Consider the following 15,695-nt stretch of genomic DNA (forward strand, 5'->3'; position numbering starts at 1 on the left):
TTACCAACCTTCACCGACTTGTCTCCCATGAAATTTCTACTTAGTATTGAGTTACAAACTCTCATTGAATTACTTATTGACAATTTATTTAGTTCTTTGCATTTCTAACTTTTTTTTTTTATCGTCAACAAACTTCTATCTGCAATTCTTAGCAATGCCCAAGAATTACCACTATTTTTTTTTTATAAATTACCATCTGTTATAAGACGGACTTGCTAACTTTTCTCTTTAAGTTATCAAATAGTTTATTGTTATTAACACTTATTTGAATTACTTATCAAGCTTATTTTTTAATTACCAACTTTTCTTATTTTATTTATTAATTTTCATTTATCTTTCTTTATTATGCCTTGAATATATTAGCTTTTAAGAGATTTTCAATCAATGATAAGAGAAGTTAGTATTTTAAACAAAAAATAAATAGACATTTATGTCGCAACCTAGAAAAGACACTAAGTTTAGGGATATTGCCTCAAAGGTGGGTTTATGGTCCTCTATTAGGCACGGGCTCTCCTAAACTCATACCTCGCACAATATTATGGTATTTAATCTAACGTTATAAGGATTTTCTAATGAGAAGTCGTCATTAGCCTATTAGGTTGACTAAAAACCAAGTGAGATGTGGGAGTATACCTCACTTTTTATACAATCAAAGAATCTAGAGACAATGACTTAATTACACTAACTAATCAATTAGTGTCCTTTCGATATTTAATCTTGTTCATTTTTTGTCATGCGGTCTAGATTGATTTTAAACCTATCCACTAACATGTGAAACGATTATGCGGGTGCACAATCATTAAAATAATAATCGGTAATCAAGGAAAGATTAAATAAATTGCAAGGCAGCAAGCATCTAATACTAATAAATAAGAAAAATACCATTCCTAACTAGGCTAAAGATAAATGACAATCAATATATTGAAAGTGTGCAATCAATTAATAATTCAGCTCAAAAAAGAAAACATTAAAACCCTATTGCAAAACGCTAAGAGTTTGTTCAATTTTGAACACAATTTTTCTTCAAAGATTTTCGCACATTCTTAAGAGAAAACTGCTTCACAACTAATTTTTAAGCCTTTTAATAACTTTAAAAAAAAATGGTTTCCCACACTTTAAGAAAAAAATTACTCAAAAAACTATCTTTTAAGTTTTTTTTGATTTTTTTTATGGGATTTTTTTATTTTTAATAAAAATTAATTTTTTTATAAAAATATATTTGTTAATTCGAAAAAGGGCCCCGATCGAGTTTTTAACCCGATCTCCAACCACCCGAAACGCATTAGATGGTCTAATGTGTTTCGGGTCAGTCGGTCAGTCAGTGTGTGTGACCTATTGTGTTTTGGGTCGGTTGGTCGGGTCACATGTGTGACCATTGTGTTTCGGGTTCTGAGTAAAAATGGACTCCGACTGACCCGAAATTGACACCCCTAGGTGCTGGTCTGAAAATGGGCCAAATTCTGGTTTGATGGGCCTTGGACCTAGGCTACGTAAAACACAAAAGATCTAAAAAGAGAGTGGGCTTATATGCTAAAGCCCAACCCGACCACTCAGCAACCTCAAAACTTGAACTAAGCCCACTCCAAACTTGGACCTAATCAAGCCTAGCTGAGCTCGAACCCACTAAACTTCAACTTAAGCCCAACTTCAAATCCCCTTCTCCCAAATGTCTGTACATGGCAGACTCTCCAGGTTCTTTTTTTTTTTTTCTTTAACCATTTTTGTTTATTTCTTTTCTCTTCCCTTTTGCAGGTCGTCTTCTCCCTTGGGCGGCCTTCCTCAACGAGCTCACGCCCTCACCGAAGCTCCTTCGTTTTTAGACAAACATCATCCAAATCTCAACCGCTGCCAAGCTACCACCTTCAGCGATCATCCACTCAGACCACCACTCGCCGGCCGACCTCCCCGCCGATTTCCTCTCTTCATCGGATGGTCATCGTCGGCCACAAAGCATGAAACACAAAACAACGTAAACGATGGCAGTGGTGGGGGCAGCGAAACGACCGAATGACCAACGTCCGGGAATGCTAATCACAAAAACAACACCCCAATAGAACGAATCAACACGTGGATACTCGGTTCTGGCCAAAACGGCAAAAGCAAAACTAGATGTCGGTGAAGCATTTCATCGAGTCGGTGGTGTGCGACACTGAATGAGGGTTTTCCGGCTCGACCGGGACTCAAACCTGGGCTAGAATCCTTAGCATACGACCGACAACACACAGCGACCTAACTAAAGACCTACGGGGGCCGGAGTTCAGCGTGAGTCGGACGGCCGTGAACCCCGGCCCGGCTTCCCAAAAAAGAAAAAGAAAAAACACAGCAAGGAGGTAAAAATAAAGGCTTATCTTGGCTTGAGGACGTCTATCGGGTCGTCGGACGGAGCTCATGCGTGGCCGAGGCTTTGGCTGGGGCTCTCTCTCGCTTTCCGTTCTATCTCGGCTCTCACTCTCCATGCCGGATCTCTCCCTCTTCGTTTGCTCTCTCTCTCTCTCTCTCTCTCCGAACGAACCCCCCAAAACTCACGCCCCTCTCTGGCTTTTAAGGACCGGCGTGCATGGCCTCCTACCGTGTCAGCTACCACTGCCAGCCTGCCCCGACTGAGCGTCTCGCGCGACGCTCGCCCTGTTCTCTCTGTTCCCGTGCCATCCTCTCTCCCTTTTCCGCAGAACGCGTTAGAGCGTGAGGGAGAGGGAGCGCCTGAGAGAGAAGATGGAGGAAGAGGCTGGGCTTGGGGAAAAGAAAAAGAAAAGTGGACCGGGCTGGGTTTAGGCGCAAAGAAAAGGAGGAAAGGAAGAAGAAACAAGGGTGGGCTGGGCTAACTTTGGCCCGATCTCGCATTTTTTTTTTTCTTTTTTTCAAATGATAATTTTAATTAATTAATTTTTTTCTCTGTTTTTCTTAAAAAAAATTAATTACTATTAATGCAAATGCTCCCAATGTCTATATGCCATACAATTATAATGAAAATTATTTTTGCTAAGTTAAAAATTAATCTCTAATTTTCTATGTAATTAATGGATGATTAAATGGGTCGCTAAAATTTAGATGTTTTGTAACTAATTTCCTAGAACCCACGTGGAGCTTTCCAGGAAGGATGCTCAAAATATAATCTCCATGGTTGGCTATTGTGTGAAGTGGAAAAACTAACCCCTCTTTCCTAGCCCCCAACAAAAAGGAAAAGTTAAAATTCCGTCATGAAAGTAATTACAAAGGATCTTACTTTTTCTCATCCATTATCGTGTTTCCATGACCTTTCTTGAAAATCTAGAATCAACTTTTCTTTAAAAATTTGGAATACATACGTGACATATACATAACATAGCAAAACAGAGGAAAGGAAACCTTGAGGGCTGGGAAAATTGAAGAGAAAGGGAAATAGTATTAGTAAGTTTGATCAATGTACTAATCAAGAGGAATAATTGTGAGATGATTTGTCGTGTAATATGAAACTTCATTAAGATTGTGTAAAGTCGTGAGTTGGCGCACTTTTTGTTCTGGCTGATTATCTGTTCCATGTGTTCTTTTGTAAAACGGAAAACGAGAAAACAAGACAACACATTTAACCAGCACCGGTTGTAGACAATTGCATTTAATCCGATCTTCTCAATCAATCTCTCTTTCTGGATTGAACAGCACTTCAATGAGCACATATCTATTCAAGTGGGTATGATTTTTTTGAATTGTAGAAACATGAAACTCTCATGTAATTGCTTGATATTCAGAGCCATCAACTCTAGCTTCCATTGGTCACATCCAACTCAAGCATCGATGCCATCACAAGCATCAGCTAGTCCTAATCGCTTAGCTAAAAAAAATTGTATTGATAACTTTGCCATATCATGTTATACTATCGTGCTATACCACCTAAAAACCACCCATGCCGTGGACTATAGTTGGACCATTTAAGATGATTTGTATTATCGACGGAGCAACATCCACTTTCTCTACGGACGGACCATCGCGGCAAAGATTGGGGGCAGATGTCCGCATTATCTTGTAAAGAATATAATTTATGTCAGTTTTTTTCAAAATAATTTTCCATAATGCCCCCAAATAAGACTTTAATAGTAGTTTTCTCACTCTTTCGTTTTCATTTTCAATCCATAATTGAGAACTGCAGTGAGTAGGTATATAACTAACGAAGGCTTAAGTGCAAGATATAAGCAAAATCTATTGAAATTTTACTCATAATTCGATTTGTTGTCAAGCAAGGATCATTATATTTACTATTTGAATCAACACATTGCATTGGCCTTTTATTTTCTATTAGGTTTTCCAACTAATAAAAATTTCTCAGTCGATTCCTCATTTTCTCCATCCTCACGAATACAAGGCAGCCAAGATAACTCCAAGAAAATCTTGATTGTCGAAGGAAAAAATCACAAAACTAGCCTACAATACTAAAGGCCAAAGTTTATTCGAAATCGGGCTGAACCGGTTTCAACACGGCTCATTGATGGAGCTAATGTGGATTTCTGGACCAGTCACTGACATGGCGCAACCATGGAGCTAATGTGGCACTGGCGGGAGGCGGCTTTGACCATGCACACATTTGAGAATGACGACCGGTGCGAAGGGAAACATATCGAGTTATATGAACTGGCGCAGGGAGGTGCGTACAGGCGCGAGCACGTTCCCGGCGGCCGTGGAGCTAGGTCATGATTGCTGGAAACTATCCCTAAAAGATTTTGATGATAATCCAAGTACTCAATAAGTTTATATGAGACACCGGACTCATGGAGTGCCAAAATTTGACATAAGAGGACACTTAAGTGCCAAAAGTTAGGAAAGTGACATTTAAATATCAAAATCAGAGCAAAATGGATCAGTTAAGTGTCAATAGTGAAAAAATCTAGCCAACATACTAATGTGACAATTTTCTAGTAAGGTAAGTGCAAAACAATGTTGTTTTACATGCCGACATGGCTAAACAAGTGCAAAAATGACGTCTTTTTGTTGCTGACGTGGGTAGATAATTAATATAAATATCAATTAAATTAAATTTAAAACTATTTTTTTTTTATTTTTGAAAAAAAAAGGAGGAAGATGGAGATTGCAGGCAGCGAAGGCTGAGCCCTCATTGCTGCCTCCCCACCATCGTCGAGAAGAATGGCAACGGTGGGGGAAGGGTCGTTCGGGGTTGCCAAGCCTTAGCTAGGAGCTGGCGACCTCGGCTAACAGGCGGCAAGGCCTGTGAGCCCTTGTCCCCAGTGACAGTGGGGAGGTGGCGGTGAGGGCTCAACCTTGTTGCCTAAAATCTCCATCTTTTTTCTTTTTAGTTTTCAATTTAGTTTAATTAATATTTATATTAAAATTCAAATAAGAGACAAAACAAGCCATCGTTGCTTGCAATTTCCATCTTTTTTCTTTTTGAATTTCAAATTTTAGTTTTAAATTTAGCTTAATTAATATTTATATTTTTAAAAAATGAGGAGGAGGAGGAAGGTGAGGGCTAAGCCCTTGCTGTTGCCTCCCCCATCATCGCCGACAAGGGCCGGTGACAATGGGCTAAGGCCCGGCAATCCCAACCGACCCTCCCCCTACCGTCGCCGACCCTTCCCAGCAACGGTGGAGAGGCGGTGGTGAGGGCTTGGCCCTCGCCTTCCACCTCCTCCTTTTTTTTTAAATAAATAAATAAAAATATATATATAAATTCTAATTTAATTAATATTTATATTAATTTTTTTTTTAAAAAAAAAGAAGACAAAGCGACATTGTTTTGGTTTTTCATTGCTGACTCTGCTCTTCGGCGTATCATGTAGGTGAGTTATATTATTAAAAAATTACCATGTAAGATTTCCAGTCACTTTTATAGGACTTGACACTCAAGTGTCCCATCGTGCCTCCGTGCACAACGAATTTGTCATGCCTAGTCCGATGGCTAACACTAAGCATTTTTATCGAGCAGTTATTGCAATGACATCCAATGGACGACCCCGATGTCGCCTTTGTCATGCATCGTTTGGAACTTTGCCAGTTCTCTTGACGGGACCCGAGTCCAATTTGTCCGAAAGCCAAATAAACGAATATATGAACTGAGATGTAGACCTTTGTTTGCTTTAAGAGGATCGTTCACTCTCTGAAGTACTATCTCAATATGACAAGTTAAATTAGGGACCCCTTCATTTTAAAAAATGGAAAATGAACCAAACACGTTTTCAAAAAAATGGAAAAGTGTTTTCAAATTAAAATTACTTTATGAAACCAAATGGCCTGTCTCCACATAGTGTCATGAAAAAGATTGAGAAGACACCTCAGGCACAACATTGTTAAATGGTTGAGTACATAAACAAATCGTTGAATGAACATGTAAAGTCAATGAGAAGAGTTATGCTTAAAACATTTACGCATCTTCTGACAAAAGATAAACACTTATACCCCCGTTATTGTACCAAAAATCAAATTATATGCTTATGATTACCATTCTAATTTGGTGGTGAAGAAATTACAGATAGCTTGATCATGTGACATATGAGAAAAAAAGAAAATTCATTAGATTCTTACACGTGGGAAAACTATATCCAATCTGATTTTATTCACACTTTAACCTGTGTGTATACACACGTACATGCGTATACCTCCTAACAACTCCATATTATTAGGAATATTGACAAATTCATGTTCGAACAAATTACTTCCACTAGTACATGGCCCACACCAGCAAAAGGCCGAAGTAGGTTGTTCTTGTATCAATGGAAATACTGCTACATCCATGATTATTTCCATGTATCATTACTTTATTGAAAAATGTAAGCTAGACTTGGAGAGATCGAGTGCTTAATGGTATATTCCTCACCACCAATACGTCTTCAGCTTCTTCAAGTTAGATAGATCGGGTAAGCTTCGCAAGGAACTGCAGTTTCCAATCTCAAGACTTTCTAGTGATTCCAAACTGTCAAGGTCTTGAATGTCAACCAGTTTCGGACAGGACCATAATAGAAAGTCCTTGAGAATTTTAAAGTTAGATAAGTCGGGCAGTCTTTGAAGAAAGGGACAATGACTAATCCACAGGAGTTGTAGATTCTCCAGTCTTTCAAGCCCACTGAACTTGGTTGACTTACAGTAGAACACTCTCAAGCATTGCAACAATGTTAAATGTCCAAGGCCTTGAATATCAGAGACTCGATCCTGGAGACTTAGTTCCAATAAATTCTCCAAGTTGGAAAGGTCAACAACTTCAAGAAGAATGCAATTTTGAACCGTAAGTTTTCTCAAACTAGAGGGAAGCTGTCCGATCTGACGCAAGTTCTTGCAGTTGTGGAGTACAAGTTCTTTCAGATAGCAAAGACAACCCAAATATGACCTTATGCTGGTGATACGTGGAAGCTCCAACATACAACAGGGGCTGTAAGTTTGCACTTTTGGAAAATATTTGATGGAGGTTGAGCTTGTAAAACATAATTCCAGATTTCTTAAACTCACAAGGTTGGAGATTTCTGGAGCTTCTTTTGTGGCTGTCGAGGACAGACATAAACTTACCAAACTCTGAGGAAGTTTTGGTACATTCTGCACACGAGTTTGCGTTAATTTCAAAATCTTCAAGAAAGGTAGTCTCACAATATCACCAGATATCATCTCTAGCCACGTGCAACATTCTCCATAAATCTCCTCAAGTTTTTCTAACATCCCAATTGCCTTGGGTAACTTCTGTATCCGACTTCCATTCATCTTGAGTACTTTCATGCTCTTTAGATTGACAATGCTATTAGGCAACTCTACGATACCCGTTCTTGAGACATCCAACTCAGCTAAAGATTTCAGCATTCCAATTGAGTCGGGAAGTGTCGTTAGGTTGGGAGCTCCACGAATGGCCAAACACTCAAGATTTACGAGTGCTCCGATTGAGCTTGGGATTTTACTAATGGTATCATAACCAATCAGCGAAATATTCTGATCCATGAGTAGCTCAGTCAAGGCTTCTAGAGAACCTAATTCAACGGGCAGCATTTGGAGACGGTAACATCTTCTCAGATTCAAGTGCTTTAAATGTTTCAGATGACCAATGGATCGATGAATCCGTATCAAATTCCTGCAGTCCTCTAGAATTAATATTTCTAAAGACAGATATGTAGAGAGGTCAGGAGTTATCCTTAACCTGCGGCAATTTGATAGATTAAGGACCTTCAATCTTGTAGCCACCTGTCAAATAATTATGTATATTCAACAAGTTTGATTTACAGAATTTTTGCAGGACATAAACAAATATATCGAGCAATTCTACCAAAGTAACTTTGCAAATACTCACTGTTTATCCGTTCATCTCACATGGTTGTGGTCTCACTATTCCATTAATTACCATTTACATGGATATCATATACATAATGATTACATGGTTTCTATCTAAGGTAAATAATTTGTTGAATCCACTACTAGTGTAAAGAGTTTTGTACACGTTCATTGTTGAATAAGTGCCATGGCGATGGATGTGGTCAAATAACTATCTCCAAGTACACACTTTACTCATCCAAAGATGATTGTATAATATCTTTCCATTGACAGTGGACCTTTAAAAGTACGTTTATTTAAGCAAACACAAATATATAAGAACGGGAAAAGTGTCAATTCTAGACTAAACTACGTTAGTAAAGATGAGTAGACGAAGACCATAATGCTTGAAGGTAAAACGAAGAGATTGAAGAGAAGGTTCAAAGAGACAAAACGGGGCCGTGCGCCATGCCCCTTCGGAAAGGAGAGAGCTGGAAGGGCATTTCCAGCATTGAAACGGTACACAAATAGCATTTTGTCGTGAATTATATTAAAGTGTGTCTATATGTGTGTGTGTGTGTGTGTATTGATAGTTGTTGCACATGTTTGAAAATAGACTTATTGATAATTTTTATATTTGGGTGACGTGGTCATACAATACAACATATACAGAATTTAAGCGTAATTTAATACAATTGACACATATTTATCTTCTAAAACTAAAATCCGTAACATCGTTTATTACTTTACAAAGTAATCTGTTGGATGCTATGTCTTGCCTATTTTAACTTTACTGCATAATTTTACCACAAAATATTGGAATTTAGAATTTCTAATATATTTTTATACACTATCCAAATTCCAAAAGTCTAATTAATAATCAATAGGAAAATTATATACCAATCATATACATGATAAAACCATAAATATTTCTTCATTAGTTAATTTAGATTCATTTTGATATTATATAAAAACAGATTCCGATAAATAAGTTATGTGAAGAAGTTAATATTTTGCTCTATAAACATCAATTGTTAGATTAAGTACGTTAAGTTTTTAATTTTATTATGTAAAGGGTAGTGTTTCCTAGCTAATGTTTAGGGAAACAGGGAATGAAAATCTGGGATGACGTGGCTCAATCACAAAACTCCATTCTACTCACTTTTTTAATTATATATATGTAGTAGCTTCAATTGTAGAAATCCGTATTGAAGTATTATAAGATGTTTTGGCAATTACCTTATAGCAGCAGATCCTTTAGGGCTACTACAAAGACGCTACACCCAATTTTGACGTTTTACAATTTAAAATATGTATTACCAACCATAAAAGTTACGACATTCCATAGCATAGTACAAATTCGGCAATTAGCAAATAACATTTACTAAACAAAAAGTAGAGTAATTGTTTGATTTGATATACTTCTAGCTAGCAATGTAATTGAGTTTTATAACATTAATAGAAGTTGAATTATAGAAACGTGGAATTGGTATCTTGGTGACATCCTTCGAGAGCTACATTTCTTCTTTTAGTTTAACTAAAAACTCATTAAAATGACAATCCTCAACCCGTGCAACGCACAAGCTTGTGTGGGGATGAAAAGGTATACAAATATTGTACCTAAAAATCTATCCATACCTTAAGTTGAGTCCAACCGTTCCAGCTTTCTGTTATTTCAGTCGCCGATAGGTCAATAATGAGTAGATTTTTCAGGTGAAAGTTGGTTGCTTGCAAATTTAAGGGACAATTCTTCCATGAAAGCCATCTTACTTCTAGAAAGAGACCCTCAAAGTCCCCGGAGAGGTTTCCGCTTATCATTCCAAGAAATCTTATATTTTGCACTGTCTTAAATTCTTCTGGTGTCAAAAAAGCTCCATCAAGGTCCACACAAATTGCTTCAATGGTCTCAGTTCCCTATAATGATGAAAAAGAGTCTCTGATTAACCCAGGCAAAGTGCATACGGATGTCTGCAACAGTTTTGGGTCCGTATGATGGGATGCCAAAATGGAGTCAGTTCAAAGGAGGGCGTTTAGTGAAGTACAAAATAAGCTGGAAAAAGGAAAATTCTAGGCAGATTTATGCTATAAAAATGTTACAAGAATGTCACAAGGTGTTGCACTTAGCTTTACCTTATTTCTGGTGATCATATCCAATGCTTCCTTATGATTCCACACATGCGAACGCTTTCCTGGATCGTTGCGATTTTGGGAACGTACAATACACATACCTAAGTCTTTGAGCTGGTCATGCATCCATAACTCATTCTTTGCTCCAATTTTTACTAAGGACATCAAAAGTAGGACTTCAATCCCCTCATTTGGAAACAACTCACAGTCATCCCACATATAGGTGGCATCTCTCTTATTTTCTCCGGCTAGAAAGCAAGCAATATCAAGAAATATTTGCTTTTGTGTCTCATCTAAAGCCTCATAACTTAGCATTAGCTTCTTCTCTACATCCTTATGAAGATGTTTTTCCATCTTTTTTATTGTATCTTCCCACACTGCTCTCTCTTTTCCACATAAAAATGAACCGATCAATTCAATAGTTAAAGGAAGACCCCCAGCTTTTGCAATAACATTCTCAGACAGATAGAGAAATTCACTTGGAGGAGAGTTCCTTCGAAATGCATGCTTGCTAAAAAGTTGTAAAGAGTCTAGACTACTCAGCTCTGAAACTTCATAAGTCAAACTATCCTCAAATACAGACAATACACTTTTGTCTTTCGTTGTAACCACAATTCTACTTCCTAAACCAAACCATTCTCTCTTTTCTGCTAGTGCCATTAGTTGGCTCTTCTCATTTACATCATCGAGGAAAATAAGAACTCTTTTTCTACAAAATCGTGCTTTGATCATATTTTTTCCTCGATCTATGTTGGATATCTCAATTCTTTTGTCCCCAAGGATATCATGCACCAGTTGCCTTTGCAAATTTAGAAGACCAGAACTGAACTTTCCGATGCTTGTCTGATATCTAGGATAAAGCTACAACTTTCAAATTCAGCCGACAGTTTGTGGTAAATGACCTTGGCAAGAGTTGTCTTGCCTATACCACCTATTCCACATATTCCAACGAGCCTTATGTCCTTAGATTCTACCCTTAGCAAATTTATTACTTCATCCACTGATTGGTGCATCCCGACCAAAGGATCGGATAGATGTATGGGAGATGCCTTAAGCTTAAGTAAAACTTGATGAGCAACTAGCCGTGTGAGTTTTCCATGGCTGCATTGCGGTAGAAAGAGGACAATGAAGTTACCGTCAATGATGAGTTAGCCCCAAAATTCCGGACAGAAAGGAAAAAGAACTAGTGCATGACATTTCGAATTGATTCAATCATAGTAATACGATAGAATGGATATTTAATAGGTGATGATAAAAATCATGAAGAATAAGAGGATCCCTTCCACTATTCATCATATAGTTTATTACAAAGCGAGTGTGTTTCGGGTGGTCCAGTTCAAGAGCTGGAACCAGAAACCGATCCAGGAGGCTATTCCAGTTTGTTTGTTTGTTTTTTTTTTTTTTATAAATAGAAACCACAATAATGGACCACAAAACTGGCTTGGAATCGAAACGGCCCCCTTTTTTTTTTTTTTTTTTTGTATTCTTTTTAATTGAAATGGGCCCCCATTTTTTTTTTTTTGAATTCCCTATGTAATAAACTTGTCATTCACATTTTGTATTGGAATTAATAACTTGAAAAACAACCTTTTTATACAATAATCTCACATGATAAGTGAGCCGAGTGGCGAGAAATAGAGAGGGTCAAGAGATTGAGTGAGAGCCGATTGAGGAGAAATGAAAATGAGAGAAAGGAGAGGCTAAATTTCTTAATTTCTTTTAGTTTTTGTGCTAGTTTTATAACTTTCATGTGGGCTTTTTCGTTTTTTGAGTTTAGGGTGGGCTGGGCATGGTCGTTCTGAGTCCACCTAGATTTATAAGTTTAAGGCGTGATTTAACTTTAAATACCTCTAACTTTTTCTTGTCTTTTTCCTTCCCAAAACCCATCTATTTTACAATATAAAATCTGATCTGCACAGTTATTCCGAATCTACCAAGATTCATATGACAATGATCAAGATTTGAAGTGTTCTCACTACACGATGATGACTAATTGATTCACTCTACCTACTAAAAATACTCATTTTATGTTGCACCTTCCGTGACATTAATTGATACATGCTTTGAAGCAAATCTCTCGTTCTTTTTTCTCGAATCCAGCACCTTTGCATCAAATTCTATGGCGCGGCACTGATGGAGGGTGAAAAGGCCATCTAATTGTTTTTCTCTTACATAGATCATTAACCTTTTGGCGACTTCTTTAAACCACCCGAAACTTTTGAATGGGTGAACATTTTGGACCGTGAACTATTTTGTGGATTGATATTCAGTAACCCAAAAATGTTCAGATGGAGAGAATGTTAATACACTAGTTCCGTTAATTTTGCGAAAAATGAATAATTCAAAATGATCACTTATATTGTTTAAAATAATTAGTTGTCAATGAAATTTTTTCATCAACAACAATTTATGTCAAAATATTTTTCTGAATTATGACATATTTTTTGTCCATTTTTTTAAAGTAATCCAAGTAATTATTTTTAAAAAAATATTTTATAAATCATTTATTTTCTACAAAATAAATGGAATCAAAATTATGGTACGATAAAAATGGATGCTTAGACTTTTGGGAAGTGGATTCTAAACAGAAATATGGATCAAATCAGATCTGAAAGTGGAAAAGGAAACAGAGTTGGGGAAAGAGTAATGTCTGATAAAGGAAGAGGAAGTAAATCTACGAGCAAAGAGGTTCTAGGGCACCAAAATAAAAGTTGACAATCCTCGATGCGCGTCCTCGAGCCGCAGATAGAGGCATTAGGAACAAATATATCTAACTAATATGAAGTCACCTCGCCATTAAGAACCGTCGCGTGATTTTCCACTACTGAGCTTGCAGAGAGAGAGAGAGAGAGAGCAGCCATGGATGCTGCTGGGAAGATCGAAGGTGTCCGGCGCCATTAGAGCAAGCCAACGACCACTACCCTTCAACTCTCTCTCTCCCCGCTGTTCATCAATTAGAAGCAGAGAAGCTGCTTGCTTCGTTCTTTCCTTCTTTCGTAGTATTTTTTGAGTTTTCCCATAGAAGATATTAATATATTACGACGTGTAAAAGTGAAAAGTGATAATCAGTATTCAAGCAAAGGAAATACAGAGAAAAGGGAAGATGGAGATGAATGAGTTAACATACCCTTTGTTCTTGGTGTCCCATCCTTTGATTCCAGCAACTTCCTTGAGCGCCTCCTCCCAGCGTAGCACAATCTCAGCCCCACGTTTTCCTTTATGCTGAGTCAATGCATCTCTATATACTCCAGTTTCAAGCTTCACATCGGAGGGTTCCACATCATAGAATATGGGCAAAACCTCCAGTTCCTCAGTTTTCCTACACTCCATCATGTGTTCCAGCTCACGCAGGCACCAGCTACTGGAGGCATATTCTTTGGAGAAGATGGGAATACAGATTTTTGAGTCATTAATGGCCTGGAATATCTCAGGGCTGATCTCTTCACCAACGTCGATCCCCTTCTTGTCCATAAAGACATGGATACCTTTGTCTAGCAGGGCATGATAGAGGGAATCAGTGAAATTAGTGCGAGTGTCAGGTCCGCGAAAACTCAAGAACACCTCGAACTGAGCTCCAGGTGTGCCGTGGCCAGTAGATCCTGTTTCTGAACGACTCCTTTTTCTTTTCATCGCCGCTGCCTCAGCTACCCTCAAAGATTTCGACGAAGATTTTACAGACTGGGGATGATGATCGGGAATTCGGTATTAGTTGAGTTCTGGCAAATTGAGTTTCTGTTCCCGGTTCCCATCTGGTATTATGCCTGGGGCCCAGCAGAGGCAAGTGGACAATATTTAGTAAGAGGTCCGAGTAAACTAAAAATATGGGGAAGTCGTTGGCCTGTCCTCGTCAATCTACCGCGTCGGTACCAATAACACGGGTCAGTCCAAGTCAATGGTCGGGATCGGCGGGCTGTATATTACGTTTTCTTCTCTCTCTCTCTCTCTTTTAATTTCTTTTTGGGCCTAGATTGTAATTTCTACTCCAGGAATTGACCTTTTTGGCACCTTTATCATCCTCTGAGAGTCCATGCTGTCCATCGCTGACCAGTCCAGTGTGAATCATGAATCGCATCACCCACGAATCTCGATGACAATGTTGGGCTTTGTTTATTTAACATAAAACATTTTTCGGAAAAAATATTTTTCAGGTTTTCCAAAGTTTGAAATCATTTAGAAAACTCAATCAATGAAAAATATTTTCCTAATTAATGAAAAATCTATACTTTAATTAAAAAATGATTTTCTTTTTAAAAATTCAGAAATTATTTTTCAAAATATGACTAGAAATTGGTGTTTTGACTAGAGGTCATAGAAACCCCATCACTCTTTCTTAAGACCAAAACCCCGGTGCCCGAGCTCGGGTCTACAGAGTTTGAGCTCGGGATATCGGCACCCATGTTTGGAACCTTAGCTACTGTTGTTGGGTCCCTTGACGCTTGGGCCTAAATCCACATAGGTTGGGCCTTGGACCCTAGTGCCCTTGCTTTGCTATGAAATGCCCATTCAAGTCCATAAAAGCCTAACCCAAGACCCTAGTGTTTGAGCTTGGATCCTTCAGCACTCAATACTAGGTCCATTGTGGTAGGACCTAGGTCTACAAAAGCTAGGCGTACCCTTGTTTAGGTCCTCAAGTCAGTGCCTCGGTCCACAGAGGCTGACCAAGGACCTTGGTACTCGTGCTCATATCCTCAACAATCTAGCTTGAGACCTCTATGCCCATGTCTAAATCCCTTATAACCTGAGCCAAGGTCCATCAAGGCTGAGCTCAAATCCACCAAGGCTAGGCATCGAGATTGGGTCCTCGATGCCCGAGCGCGGGACCCAAGTGACAATGCCCATGCTTGGTTCCATCAAGGTCAAGCCTAAGACTTGGGTGCCCAAGTCCATCAAGGCAAGGCTCGAGTCCTTGGAGGTTGGGCTTGGGACCCCAATTTCCGATGCCTTGGTCACTTGGACCGAGACCTCGATGGTGACCATGTCTTTGAGCATCGAATGTCGAGCAGAAGCAACAAGCCAAGTGAGCATCGAGCGGCGAGTGGCATGAGTGACCAAAGCGAGCGAGGTGAGTGTCAAGTGGTGAGCGAAGAAGTTGTTTCTTTCGATTTTGGCAAATTGAGGACTAATAAGACAAATAAGATAGAAGAAAACGAATACTAAAAGATGATGTCATAAGGAGCCGTTTATACCTTTTTGGATGCCGTGAGAATTCCTCTAAAAATATTTTTCTCATTTGTAAATTATGACTATTGACGCCGTAAAAGATATTAAAAATTTAAGTTATTAAAGAATAATGTAAAATTACTTGAACTCTTCACTAAAGAGTTGTTTAATATTGTTGACACCGTTTATTTTAAGGTTTT

At 38.4% G+C, this 15,695-nt stretch overlaps 1 protein-coding gene across 3 annotated transcripts; it reads right to left on the reverse strand.

The window, feature by feature from the left end:
* Positions 1-6,560: 6,560 nt before the first annotated feature.
* LOC104439329 (toll/interleukin-1 receptor-like protein) lies at positions 6,561-14,068 on the reverse strand. Of its 3 annotated transcripts, XM_018870705.2 has the most exons (4): positions 13,463-14,068; positions 10,339-11,436; positions 9,847-10,122; positions 6,561-8,142 (listed from the first exon to the last, which is right to left on the reverse strand). In XM_018870705.2, exons 2-4 carry the CDS (start codon positions 11,065-11,067, stop codon positions 6,796-6,798), a joined length of 2,352 nt encoding a protein of 783 aa, XP_018726250.2. In that variant the 5' UTR covers positions 11,068-11,436; positions 13,463-14,068; the 3' UTR covers positions 6,561-6,795. The 3 variants fall into 3 exon arrangements, with proteins under 3 accessions (XP_018726250.2, XP_039165098.1, XP_039165099.1); XM_039309164.1 differs by lacking the exon at positions 13,463-14,068 and having other exon boundaries at positions 9,847-10,176; positions 10,339-10,433; XM_039309165.1 differs by lacking the exons at positions 6,561-8,142; positions 9,847-10,122 and having other exon boundaries at positions 10,908-11,436.
* Between the last annotated feature and the right edge of the window lie 1,627 nt (positions 14,069-15,695).

This window comes from Eucalyptus grandis, chromosome 3 (assembly GCF_016545825.1).
Source record: "Eucalyptus grandis isolate ANBG69807.140 chromosome 3, ASM1654582v1, whole genome shotgun sequence".
NCBI classification, from domain to species: Eukaryota; Viridiplantae; Streptophyta; class Magnoliopsida; order Myrtales; family Myrtaceae; genus Eucalyptus; species Eucalyptus grandis.

Excerpts from the sequence above, each read along its gene's own strand:
- LOC104439329 (XM_018870705.2), bottom strand. The coding sequence starts at position 11,067 with ATGATCAAAGCACGATTTTGTAGAAAAAGAGTTCTTATTTTCCTCGAT. Across the intron at positions 10,123-10,338 it reads ATATGATCACCAGAAATAAG|GGAACTGAGACCATTGAAGC; the intron begins GTAAAGCTAAGT and ends TCATCATTATAG. Across the intron at positions 8,143-9,846 it reads ACGGTTGGACTCAACTTAAG|GTGGCTACAAGATTGAAGGT; the intron begins GTATGGATAGAT and ends ATTATTTGACAG.